The 13,647-nt window shown below is 40.1% G+C and overlaps 2 protein-coding genes across 2 annotated transcripts; one reads left to right on the plus strand and one right to left on the minus strand.

The window, feature by feature from the left end:
- The first annotated feature begins 2,949 nt into the window (after positions 1 to 2,949).
- LOC109102142 (serine protease 23) lies at positions 2,950 to 7,300 on the plus strand. The gene is made up of 2 exons (XM_019115469.2): positions 2,950 to 3,355; positions 5,236 to 7,300. The coding sequence occupies exon 2, from the start codon at positions 5,254 to 5,256 to the stop codon at positions 6,382 to 6,384; it is 1,131 nt and encodes a 376-aa protein (XP_018971014.1). The 5' UTR covers positions 2,950 to 3,355; positions 5,236 to 5,253; the 3' UTR covers positions 6,385 to 7,300.
- A 1,343-nt stretch (positions 7,301 to 8,643) lies between these two features.
- On the minus strand, positions 8,644 to 13,173 carry cfl1 (cofilin 1). Its single transcript, XM_019115472.2, has 4 exons — positions 13,020 to 13,173; positions 10,105 to 10,403; positions 9,751 to 9,827; positions 8,644 to 9,603 (listed from the first exon to the last, which is right to left on the minus strand). The coding sequence occupies exons 1-4, from the start codon at positions 13,020 to 13,022 to the stop codon at positions 9,485 to 9,487; spliced, it is 498 nt and encodes a 165-aa protein (XP_018971017.1). The 5' UTR covers positions 13,023 to 13,173; the 3' UTR covers positions 8,644 to 9,484.
- Positions 13,174 to 13,647: the final 474 nt, after the last annotated feature.

The following is a 13,647-nucleotide window of genomic DNA, read 5'->3' on the forward strand; positions in this document are numbered from 1 at the left end:
GTACACTGAGCCTCGATGTAACAGGAATTAGGGGTTGAGAGAGAATGGGACTTCTCTACTACACCTTCTAATAGATTTGAAGCTGTGCACTAACCACACCTATGTATGCAACACAGAGTTCATACATACATTCATAGTGCATTTAATAGGAGTGCCACTGAATATGTCTTGGTCTTTATTACTGTGCACATTTTTATGCATATATGTCTACATAATGTAGAATGTGTACATACTGTGTATAGTGTATAATGTGTAGTGCTAACTCTATGTATGTACATATTGCGTATAATGTGTAGTGCTAACTGTAAGTATGTCTAATAATACACTGTGTGTACTGACTATATGTATGTGCATATTGCACATTGTCATCTGCTGAAGTCTGTATGGTTATATGTAAATTGTTTCTGCAATTTCTGGAGCACGCTCCCAAGAAGTTCACTCACCAAGGCGCATGTGCTGTGGTGTTGTGACAATAAAAGTGACTTGACTTGATTTGACTTACTCCAACTGATTCATGAGTGTTTGTGATTCACCAAAAAGAGTCTTTTGCTCGCAAATCAGACTTTGCTGATCATGCTGTGTTTTTATTTAATAAAGAAAGTTTTCACTCTGGAATCTGAATTCCCTGTATGTTTTTGACTAAAAAGAACCATTCATAAGCATCATTAGCTCAGAAATCACCTTCAGTGGTCACACGCTGTTCTGATTTACTGAAAAGAATAAGAGTCATTCGCTTGAAAATCAGACTTCACTTATCGTGTTGCATGTATCATGCTGAATAGTAATACACAAGACACTTTTAGACTATTTGATGCTGTTTTGCATCTGCTGGAACTGATCCATTATGCAAATCATTCTGTTACTGTTATTTGTTTTTATTTTATTTTTTATGTAACAGGTTCTTGGTTCCCAACCCTACTTATAATTAATGTATTTAGCTAGAAAAGTGTTTTTTTTTTTTTTTCTCTCAGCTTCACTTTAATTTTTGTTTGATATTTTAATGGAAATTTGAGGTATGCCAGCCCACACCGGCACCAACTCAAAATGTTACAATATCCTGCTATGAAACTTGCACTTCAGTGGCTTTGTACTGAAGCATCATACCATAACAGCTGTGTATATGTCTGTGAAGGAAACCCAATGTCCTCTTCATTGACTTGTTTTGCATCCTTTAGTGGAAGAATTTCCCCTTTTCCATTAACTATGAGCTTCAAAGACTCCCCTACTGCAAATTATCCAGTGTTGCTGTAGAAAAGGCTTTTCTGTTTGTCTAAAAAAAAAAAAAACTCCAGAAGTTCAGAGAAGACAAGAATCAGTTGTTCTGAAAATAGACGGCCTGTAGTGAATAAAGAATAGGCCACAGAGGCACAGGACTTGAGCTGGAGCTGGAGGTGATAAAAGATCAGCTTTTGAGGAATGAACACACTTTCAAAGGCCCCTCCTCATGGCCCCACCTCCCTCCATGAGGCATGAAACCACGACAGGTCAAGAACAAGAGTCCCACTGTAAAGCGAACTGGGGATTGTCCAAGGTAGCAGATTCCTGTTGAGTGAATGAGCTTTAGGCTGAATTTCCAATGTCCTAACCCCTTATCACTAACCGTGAAAGAGCATAGCAAATATCAGTGGCTTGTCAGCTCGATTATCCACTTCAGTCTCTGGTGGTTTGTGATGTTGGCTTGTCAGTATATATATATATATGGAATATATATATATATAATATAATATATATATATATATATGGAAGTATCTGAAAGAAAACCTGGAGAAAGAGGGCATAAAACAATGTGAACTGCATGTCAGTGCCAGCACACGTCAACAGAATCTTGCTCACCCACGGTGACACTCAATGTAATACATGATACCATCACTGAACAGTGTTTTGCTATGGTTTTAGACATTTACAGACTTCCAGAACCCTTAAAAGACATCAAACAATCCTTATCCTGGTGCAAAACCACAGGTTAAGTAAACAGCTTAGAAGATTAACTGTAGCATGGAAGCCTTAACATAAAAATAAATAAAAAAGTTATTGCAACTTTATATCTCCCAATTGTGGCTTTATATCTCTGTGCCTTGATTTCTTGAAATTTGACTTTGAAACTCGCAATTGTGACTGTATATCTCACAATGTCACTATTTCTTTCTTTTTTTTTAATCTCAAAATTATCTTTTTATTTTTTTTTTTAGTCCAAGGCTGCAGGCTAGCATACTTTGGCACATGATTGTATGGCTTGTTTAGTTGAGTAAAAGTGATATGATTTGATATGCTTTTTATGCACTTGAGCAACAAAAGCAAATTAATCTCTTTTTCCCCTCTTTGCTACACACGCATACACACATATTGTGGGAGACTGTTTAAAGCTGTGTACTTTAGGCATTAAGGCCCATTGTTTTGTGCAATGCATCTTAAAAATGGAAATCTTATTGAGAGCTTTCTGAAGTGTTTTGTGCAGGTTAGGGCAAGTGGTGTGAGTGCTTGAGGAAGATCAATGTAAGAATATTATATTCAAGCTTGCACTATGCAGGACGCCATCAAGACTGCAACTCACCCAAGTATTTCTGGAATGTGTCCTCCTATAATACCAACCCTCTAACAATTGGTAATTTTAACCCATTTAACCCATAACAGTTAAGATTAGTTACACCTATAGGTAGCTTTAAGGAGTCATAATAAGCAATACATGCTCTGGTACAGTTATCTAAACACTTGTACATGCTTGCACTTGCTTTGAGTGGCATAGTACATGTAGTGTAATTTAACTGAAGTGAGAAGGAATGTGTGCTCCAGACATGCTTGCCTTGACTCTAGCCTATGTTAGACAGCTTAATAACACCTGCAAGAATATTTTAATGTGTGCCAAGGCATGCCCAGAATATATGGTCTTTTAGCTGACAGGTTTGTCATTACATTTAAAGAATAAAGATTGAGAGCAGAAGGAAGTACAGTAGTGAAGAAGTATCAGACTTTGCACACATACGTGTTGCTTTTGGTCGCACCAGCTTTGCCTTTATCCCTGCGGCGGCGGCGGCGGCGGCACTAGGACCACGCGGGGAGGCGCCTCGGTTATTGGGCTTGCACGACCTCAGTTTTGCACTACACCATTCAACGGAAGGCAAGTATGCTGTCTGATGTGATGAAATAAGGGCCGTTGAAAAGAATCGGTGTTTGAAGAAAGGCTAGGCGGTTAAAAGGATTGTGTATGTCTGGCGGACCTGTCACGCTCTCCAGCGCAAACCTTCACAGAGATGAGATGGGAGGAAACTTGGAGACTGGGATACCCGGTGAACTTTCAGGAGAAGAATCTGTGATTTGGATTTAAACAAGCCTTGGTCATTCTAAATACAGCTTTAAGTTAAGTATCATACGTTAACGGATTTCTTTTAAACAGTTTTGTGTCATTTCCTCGTCACAGAGAGTGTGCGTAAAGCTGTGGCGCACGGGTCGAACACTGCTGCTCTTGTTGGTTGTACGTATTATTAAACTCTTGATTTAATTGCGATGCCTCCAAACATTACAAGTTACAAAAATTACATTTATTTGAAGGTGTTTTCCCAATATAAAATGCTTGGTTTGTGTAGATTTGGAATAATATCTCATTGCTCTTTTTTGCGCAAGTACGTTGCAGTTGTTGGTTTGTACAGCCGCAATGGGAAAGTGAGGGTAGGTAAACAGAGTGTTTTCCTTGATTTTAACAACAACGCAAGGCGTGGATAGGGTTGGTTGAACATTCATTCATGATGTAAAGGACAACAAAAAAAGACGAGATTGGGGGTTTCAAGACAAAGGGATGTTGTGGGAAACAGGTTGTTCACCAGGTGTCCATGATGAATGGAGCAGATGATAACGTCCCTTACAATTAGGACTACTCAAATCATTTGTATTACGTCTATAGGCAAGGCAAGGCACGTATTTGGCAATCGTATAATGAAAATGGTTATAATAAAATTTTAAGCTATAATAAAATAAATATAGTGTTTTGCTCATTTTGTATATTATATAAACCCAGTGGTGTAGTCAGATTTTTATTTTTTGCTAGTTTTACATATTTATATAACATTAAAGAGCTGTACACTCAGTAAAAGTTGATTTATTCTATTTTATTTTTTTTTGCAGGTCAGTGTGTGTTGTGTAAAAAAACTGTTGTTATTTTAAAGATTTTATTGTGATATATGTGTAATTTTTTTTTTTTTTTAGTTTTAAGGGTATGTGTGTGATATTGTTTTAAAGGATTTTGATCTTTAATCAAAATCTTTTAATCTTTAGACTACTTCAGACTCTATGCGATATTTCCTTTAATATTTTTGTCTTTTTTTTATTGAGCATTCTGACCAAAATGCACTGCACTTATCTATTGTTGCTCAAGAATGTTGTCATCAACACTCTTAAAAATAAATGTTCCAAAAGAGAGTTTTCACAATGCCATAAAATAATGATTTTGGGTTCCTTTCAGTAAAGTTCTTAAAAGAATCTTTTTTTTTTTTACCTTAAGGCTGAAGTGTTCTATATGATTTTCGATGCTAGTTGTCGAATGTCAAAGCCAGTCTGCAAACTTGTGTTGACAGGTTTCACTTTGAATTTTAGCTTCAGACTATGATTCCATCCATTCTGAAGATATCCGAACATGTTTGATATTTTAAGTGAATTTTAGAGCACAATGTTTGCATCCAAAATCACATGCTGTCTAGTAGGTACAAAATTTAGTTAACTTCACAACCATTTAAAAAAGTACATTCTATATATTATGAATATAATATATGCAGTATGAATGAAATTCGGACGTACTACATCCATCATGTTGTTACTGTCATGTGATCTACCAGCATTAGTTGTGTCGCTTCACTCTTATTCTCCTATAGCTTCATGGAGTGAAGTGTTCACTAAATGCATACTCCAGAGACTGTAAAAAGAGTGTTTTTCTAATACTACTCTTGGCATCTGTTTGACACTAATACTATTGCAGCAAATGATTTGTCATTTTTGTGCGAGTTCGTTGTGTTCAGAAAGACTTGAAGTGTGTGATGCTGAGTTTTTCTCTGTAACAGTTTGCAAAGATGGAAAATGTATTATGCCTAGTGTTTGAAAATTGTGTCATGTAGTGTGTTCCAACCTTTAGTGTGCAAAATTTTAGGATTAAACACTCAGCATTACATTTCCTTAGCCTTAAATATGAAAAAATGGTGGGGGTCTTGTTTTTTTTTTTTTGATTGTTTATATTTTTGTATTTGCTTTTAGGTTGCATACTTCTCAGCCATGGTGCCAAACCGGAGATTGGGTCTGGTCCACCCTTGCTGTATTGGCCTGCTTTTCCTACTCCTCCTGCCCAGCTCAGTTTCAGTGAGAGAACCTCGTCATCAGTCCCACGTCCACCTCCCCTCGCTGATACCTCACGCCACCCTGCCGCTGACCCGCTCCCGCTTTAGTTCCAAAGCTCAGCTGGACTTCACTACCCACTGCAACGAGAGCTGCTACCACAAAAGAGAAGACACTGATAAAGAGCACATAGCTTTCGAAACTCTTTATGCAGATGGTTCGCGAACTTTAACCACGGTTGACCTGGAAGAAAACGACACTGAACTTCCTTTCAGGCAGCCCAAAGTAACCACTCCCAGACGTAAGCGGCTAAAACGCCAGGTCTACGGTTCAGACGGGCGATTTAACATCCGCGGTGACCACTTCCTTCTGGACTACCCGTTCTCCACAGCCGTCCGCATCTCCACCGGCTGCACTGGAGTTCTGGTGTCCCAGCAGCACGTCCTGACCGCAGCCCACTGCGTGCATGATGGGAAGGATTACGTCAAGGGAGCGAGGAAGCTCAGAGTGGGCTTTCTGATCCCTCCGTCTGTTAACGGTACAAGGCCGGGTCAAGCTCCCGTGAAGAAACCCTTGGTGCGCTGGGTGAGAGTTAAACGCACACGGGTTCCTAAAGGCTGGATTCAAGGCCCTCAAGACGTCAGCATGGATTTTGACTACGCACTGCTAGAGTTGCGCTGGCCTCACCGGCGTCCCTTCATGCGGCTGGCTGTGGCACCCTCATCAGACAATTTGGCTGGTAAACGCATCCACTTCTCTGGATTTGACAGTGACCGGCCCGGGGAACTGGTGTACCGCTTTTGTCCAGTGGAGGACGAGTCCAATGATTTGATCTATCAGCACTGTGATGCCCGCCCTGGAGCGAGCGGCTCTGGAGTTTACGGACGCGTGTGGGACGATACATTAGAGCGCTGGGAGCGCAAGGTCATTGGGATCTTCTCGGGCCACCAGTGGCTGGAAATCAACGGCGAGAATCGCGACTACAACGTGGCTGTTCGCTTCACTCCGCTGAAGTTTGCTCAGATCTGTTACTGGGTTCATGGAAATCAGGTGGACTGCAGTCAGGACTGAAAATATGACAATATGAAATCAGTGGACAAAATACGACGCGCCTGATTTTGGAAACTGCACTTTACAGTCCTGTTACGGGCGTGGCTACTGAATCTGAGAAGAAGGAAGGTCCGTGGCCGGTAGATCGATACCCACAGGCTTCGATCACTCACATGGGTTGAGCTGGAACTTTGTTTAACCACTAACTTTAGTTTTTTGCTCACTATACTGGCAATGTTACGCATAGATTTAGACTCTGAGTCCTACAACACAATAGATTTATCTTGTCGAGTCTTTGCCAGTGTTAAGTAGACATCTGATCTCAGTTATATGATTCTCTCCACAGCCTTGCTTTGTTCAGATTACACATTATAAATGCTTCACACTGTTCTTTGCACTTTTAAAAATTAGATTTGGGATGGAGACAGGCTTTCTTACATCTCATCACTTGGGTTTTGGTTAATGCTAGATTAACATGCACAGAGTTTATGTGGTGACTAAAAGAAGATGCAAAAGGGCTAAGCTTACTACTTTTCCATACCTGCACATCCATTTGGTCTGCTAAGTATATTATTTTTAAGTTTTCTGATTTGTGATTACTGCAATAACATAAAATCTGTGAGATGTAGTATTGGTGTTAAAATTGAAAGTATCTGCTATATATTTAAAGAATGGATTCAAAATCTTAAGTTTGTTTATGCATTCATCTGGCACTATGAATATAGGTCACTCTTCTACAGTTACATACTCATTTCCAAGACAGATGAAGACCTCATGTTGGTAACATTACAGTATCTACTGCGAAATGATTTTCCCTATTCTTTTATGTTGGAGTAATATAAAGGCTGGACACAAACTAAGAGAAAGGTTGTGGGGTAAATGAGTATTATTCTATTTTTTAAAAGCTTTATTTTAATAAACGTAAATATTTCTTGTTTTTGCTGTCCTTTTTATTGCAGTTTTAGAGGTAATTTCTCAATGAGGACTTTTTTATTTTCTAAAGAAGCTAGTGGTAACACTAGATAAGTTTGTGTTGTATGTATTAAAAAACAGTTTTGGTGTCTGTCTGTAAAATGCGACCCTGGTACCCTCTGGTGGTAAGTAAACAAAAAATACATTAACATTAACAGAGCCTTCCAGTCATTACACGTACAGTAACACTTTTATTTGTTATTAAAGATGTGCGGGTTCAATGCTGCAGTAGCTACTGATAGCGTCATTATTTTTTCAGTGGGGTTTTGAAATGAATATCTACTGCCCTCCACTGGTTCACGTGGGTACATCTTTCATTGAGTCTTTCACAACATGGCTGAGCTGGTAGTGCGATTATACTGACGCGATCACGTCATTCAGCAGCATTGCAGAAGCTCAGTGCTTTAAAACAGGCCAAACTGTCCAGTAACTGTTTTTAAAAGAACAAATGGTCTAGCGTACCATACACTTCATTTATTCACTGGTCGATCAAAACTGTTCAAAGATATCCCATTTGTTTTACAGAAATGTTTTGATCGTTTGAGAATGTTTTTATTTCTAGGGCTGCTTCTGAATAGCAACAGGTTCATTTACAGGTTGAATACTACAACATTAACCCTCTCTACATACTATTCTACAGAGAATACAGTACAGTCTTACATTTTTTTTTTTTTTTCATTCATCAGTTAGACCCAACATGCATCTGCACATTTAAGTTTTATCTTGTATATGACATTGGTTCTTTTAAGAGCCAGGAGTAAGATGTTGGACTTAATAAAAAAGGGGGAGGAAACATTTAGCATTTTGATCTTTTCAGGAGTTGTTTCGATGAGGTTTGTTTTAAGGAACTGCATTTTAATTAATGGTTTCGAATGTAGTTGATATTCAGCAGATTGATGCCATTATATTAAAATCAACAGCTATTTTTATTATTAGCTTGTAATCTACTGAACTACATTATCATAGGGAAGTTTGATATATTTCTACAGTTGCATCCCAACACAGCCACCCATCAAATCCATAGGGAGGATGACAAAGCAATCAGAGTCTTTGTTTGGATCCATTTGAAACTTTATGAATTTTGCAGACCATCACATATTTCAGTGCATAAACCATGCTGAACACCGATAAAACAGCAACAAATGCAGAATATCCACATACAAATATAAGCAAATACCTATAAACCAATAGAAAAGATCAATGTGTATTCTAAGATTAAGAGCAAATTAGATTCACCAAATAAAACAGCCCTCACACACAGAGGATTTGCCAAACATGAAGAAACAAACCAGTTGCAACACAGCAGAGTTGTTTAGTGCTTTTTTTTATTAGAGATAAGGAGACGATACAAAACATCCACTGACCAATATCCATCGAAGCTCTGTACACAGGCTAACCAAATATATCGCTCCATCTAAACTTAATACGTGTCCATCAATCCACTCAATCCAATTCATCAACAGACCGCTCACCCACTAGGTCCCAGATTTTACAGGTAGAAGGAATGTGTAAAATTTCTTGACACCAGTGCCATAGTTTTTGAATTACATTTGGAAATATTTAAATCAAATGGAATCATTAAAATGACTTGTGAGCTCAAAGTAAAAGAGGGAAGGAAAGAGTAAATTGTGTTCCCAGAATGGTTCGATAACTTTGTGTGATTTTGTAGTAATTTTTGTACTACACCTAGTCTTCATCCTCTACATCCAACACACATACTTAGATAAACTTAACTAGACTTTTGGCCCAAAAAAAAAAAAAGTTAAATCTTAAGAACATAGTATGTTGTATAGCTGAATTGTCACGGCTGCTGTCTCAGTCTTTCCTTTCAACAATCTAATGGAACCCAGAAAGAACGAAAACCTGCCAGTACACATTTACAGTTATATTACTTTGTTTTTATAATCATCATCCTTGGTTTTTGTCTTTTAAGATCTTTTTTTTTCTCTTATGTTTTTGTTCTTGATCATTGTATGTGTGAATTGGAATGACAGCCTACATCTTTCTTCATGTGTGGAGTTTGGAAACTGTCACTTTCACCCAACCCTCCCCACCCACATTAATCCACCCCGTGGCCCACAAACATCTGGCCCATCTGCCCCCCCCTCCCATGTTGGAATGAACAGCTAACCCCTGAAATGTGTCAGCCTCAATCGTTTAGAGGCTTGCCCTCGAGAGTCACCACTGACGCTCCTCCGAGCTTCTCAGCAAGGGTCTTTCGGTCCTTGATATCTTCTAAACCGTTCACTTGCCACTCGTGCTTGATACCTGTGAAACAAAACAAAATGTTACATTTGTTTTAAGTAGCATGTTTTATTAACTATAATTTGTCATTTATACACAGTTCAGTAAAGAGTTAAGTAAATTTGATATAAAACTTAAATTATATATCACATATATAATTTTTAGCATTACCTGTGAACTTCTTCTTGATGGCATCCTTGGAGCTGGCGTATATCATCTTGCTTTTGAGTGGGGCACTTTCTGGGGCCCTGTGCAATACAACATGAGATCAGATCATGCAAGCATTTGACAAGTTTATGTCAGGGGTCCCCAATACTGTTCCTGGAGATGTACCTTCCAGCAAAGTTCATCTCCAACCCTGTTCAAACGCATCTGAACCAGCTAATGAAGACCTTCAGGAACACTTGACAGTTATAGACCCGTGTATCAGAACAGGGTTGGAACTGAAGTCTGCAGAAAGGCACATCTCCAGGAACAGGATTGGGAACTAAATGAAGCACACATGCTGTCGCTCTTCAGACTTACCAGAAAATGAAAACAAGGTCCTCTTTCTTGGTCTCCTTAGTCTCATATGTGGCATCGTAGAGAGCGTAGCGACAGTCATTAGGAGGAAGCATCTTGACAAACTTAAGGTAGGGATCTCCTTCTTCTCCCTGCAGGATCTCACTGCCCTCCTCCATGATGATATGCTTCTTGTCATCACTCAGGCAGAAGAGAACAGCCTTCTTCCTCTTGCTTTTCTCTTCCTCGTTGACATTAGCCTTGCGGACCTTCATGTCATTGAAGATCGTCAACACGTTCTCATCCACTGTAACTCCAGAGGCCTGCGAACACACAAACACACAGGTTAAGGTCGCATGGAGGGCCCATTCGGATGTGAGTGCAAAGTCAGAATGAGTGACTGGGATTTTTAAACAAATAACGCTGTCTGTTCCAGCTAAACTGGCTGCCCTTTTGACAAAACTGGATGGTTATATCTGGAGCTTGTTTCGGCTGAACCCAAATTTTTCCATGTGAGATAACAGTAAATAAAAATAAAAAAAAACTGACATGGGATAAACAGGACAGCACACTTCAAGGGCAGTGAAATTGGATTCAAGGCAAAAGATCTTAAATATCAATCTAGAAAAAAAAAATTGCAGGGATTTGGTTTTTATTCCTAGGAGGGGAAAAAAAAAAAAATGTATGTTTACGAGAAAAAAAAAAAAAAAAGGCTGATTTGAACAAGACACCATTCATTCCCAGTCACGTGACTCCTCAGATATGGTGTCCGATATGCTCGAACATTTGAACAGAGGGAAGGTTGGCCACTTCCTCATAAATGCTGATGTGATTTGTACTGATAGTCTGATGCAGGAGCATTAAATGTGTCAAAAATTACTCAATCGATGTAGCTGCTATAAAAGTCGCGTCATACAAAGCTGCTGCACAGCTTTAGATCACAAAACAATGATTCCTTTGTGAAAAATCAAAATGGCCTCAGTCACACCAGTCCCATAAACCTTCTAAGGTCCTCTGATTTCCATTAGCAACGTGGATCAGTGACTCATGCTGCATTGCCATAACCAGACATTCAACATTTCAGCTCCTAAGATTCTACTGTGAGCAATGAGAAAACCCTTTTAAAAGGCTAGAAACCCGAACCTTCAGTTCTCTAGCGCCGATCCCGCTTCTGAATAGCATATGAGGACGTGTTAAAACGTGGACACACGGAGCCTCGCGGTGGTATATGCTAAAATGGCCCACTTACAGGAAACACAAATCTAATGGGTGGAACCGGGTTTGCTTAAGGTTTGAATGAAAGGTACGTGTTAAGATGCCTCATTACGCAACACGCTCACAAAAAAAAAAAAAAAAAAAAAAAAAAAAAAAATGAAGGACCGAAGGACCAAAAGAGAATTAGGATTCCCACACCTTTAGACCAATGAACTACCACGACCTTTCCGGTCTTTATGATCATGGGATCCTTGTTCTGGCTGAAAAGACTGAGGCAATACGTGAATGTTTCTTCAAAATCCAATTCAGTTTAAAAATAACAGGACTGAAAGAGTAAATGCAAATTCAAGATCTTCTGCAAGAAAACAAGGCAGTCCCACCCTCGTCTGTCATCTGGTGTCAAAAGATTAAAGTGCAAAATAAAGTCCAAAGTTTAAGTACAAGGACACTAATGCTGCTGGTAAATCATCCACGTTCACTGAGAAGTGAAACCCACAGTGTGAAGAGCGTGAGCACTGCGATACAGGAAATGTGACGTCTCCTGTCCTCGAATGAATAGTTTGTGTGTTAAAGGAACAAGCTATTGTATAAGGCGCTCGGTCACATGCCTCTCTCAAAAAGCGATATTGACGTCGCATATTGTGCTTTTGACCGAAACTGATCGCACCGGAACCGGCATTTCCTTCAACCTACACGCGGCATGAACACCATTTCCCCTCAACAATCAAGTTACGCGACGCTTCATCAGCGTTACGTCCGACGAGGAAGAGTGTAGCGTTAGTCGTGCGCACGCTGCCTGATGATACGCAAATGCACAAGTAACGGATTTTAAACTTGGCTTCCTTCCACTCAGCTCAAATACTTCTGTAATATTTCGGCTAAAATCGAGCTGTAATCTACCTAACACACGCTCCCAGTCGAGGTTTCTTTTTTTGGTCAAAAAAACGAACCAACACCATCTGTGCATCAATAATTAGGGTGGGGCCACGAATGCAGTGTTCGTGCGCGTGTTCCAAATATCCGCAAAATTACCGCGTTCTAAAGACGCGAAGCGTTCTATAAACACGCGAGAATTCGGACTTAAAAATGAATAATCGACGTTTTTACACACTCCCGCAGCACCTCTGGTGCGGCAAATGCGAGCGATGGTGTTTTCAGGCGGGTGGCCGTGATCAGACAAAGGACGGAGTCGTGAAAGCGCTTCATCCGGCCTGAGAAAACGCAATTAAACACACGCGGTCACTGGTTTATTCACAGCCTTTCCTAATTTTTTGACCGTATGTGGGGCGATGGGGCCTGTAGGACACGTTAGTGTGTGTGATGAAAAGCAGCGAGGCCTTTCCTGGGCCTGGACTCACGGAAATAAAGGAGGCTGAGCGGGGAAATGGCGCCAGTTGTTTTTGGGTCCCATTTTTGTCAATCTCATCGCATCCGAATTCGCTGAAGGCCACGGACAATCAATCCAACGAGAACCGCGAGATTAATCGTACTAATGTTGATTAATACGCACACTGCCACGAGTACCAACGAATATCGGCTTGCGGTTTTCTCAAAATTCACGGCACTTTACATAGCCTGCGGCTATTAGTCGGCGGAAGGGTTAATCGGCAGATTTGATTCACAGATTACTTAATCCAGTAAAGCATACAACCTAGTCATTAAACTCTTCAAACACGTTGAAACTATCTGCAAATTGTATTAATGTTATTTAAAGGTAGACATACCATGGTTGTTTGTCTTTGCTAGTCGGCGTCTGGATAGGAATTGAATGAGCTGTGATGCAGTGCTTCGGTCTCGCACACTTGATACAACACTCGGGCGCGCCCTTTTGCGCGTGGCCGCGCAGCAGACGGGAACGAACGTCCATGTCACGCGCTTATTGAGGTGTTATGGGATCTGGAGTTCCGGGCTCTGTACAAACGGACTTGGGCATAGTGAAATATATATTCACTGTTGTTAGTAGCACACTGGCACAAACGTATGGTCGTATATACACGATTATTCTTATTAATTAACATTTCACATATTCATCATTTAGACCGGTTCGGGAAATTCTTGTGGTGGAGTTTTCTGCCCCATACATGGTAACGTGACATGATGGAAGGTGCTGTTATACTACTAAATTCTGCACCGAAACACATACTACACCAATAGCAATATTCGTTAGTGGCTCGCTGCTGTCTGAGCCTAACCCTTTGTGTTTGTCTCTGCCCCTTTTTAAGGTTCGCTTAACTCGCTTCCAAATAAGGAAGCAAATGGTGACTGTCGTGAGCGCGCATCAGCCAAAGCCGCGCACGTCAGGCGGCTCGCGACTCCGATCGCCATATAAGGAAACAAGGACATTTCATTTCT

This window comes from Cyprinus carpio, chromosome A14 (genome assembly GCF_018340385.1).
Source record: "Cyprinus carpio isolate SPL01 chromosome A14, ASM1834038v1, whole genome shotgun sequence".
Taxonomy (NCBI): Eukaryota; Metazoa; Chordata; class Actinopteri; order Cypriniformes; family Cyprinidae; genus Cyprinus; species Cyprinus carpio.

Bases quoted from the DNA above. Each gene is read 5' to 3' on its own strand.
- LOC109102142 (XM_019115469.2), top strand. From the start codon at position 5,254: ATGGTGCCAAACCGGAGATTGGGTCTGGTCCACCCTTGCTGTATTGGC.
- cfl1 (XM_019115472.2), bottom strand. The intron at 9,828-10,104 runs GTAAGTCTGAAG...TGTATTGCACAG, and splicing joins GACCTTGTTTTCATTTTCTG to GGCCCCAGAAAGTGCCCCAC. The intron at 9,604-9,750 runs GTAATGCTAAAA...TTTGTTTCACAG, and splicing joins CATCAAGAAGAAGTTCACAG to GTATCAAGCACGAGTGGCAA.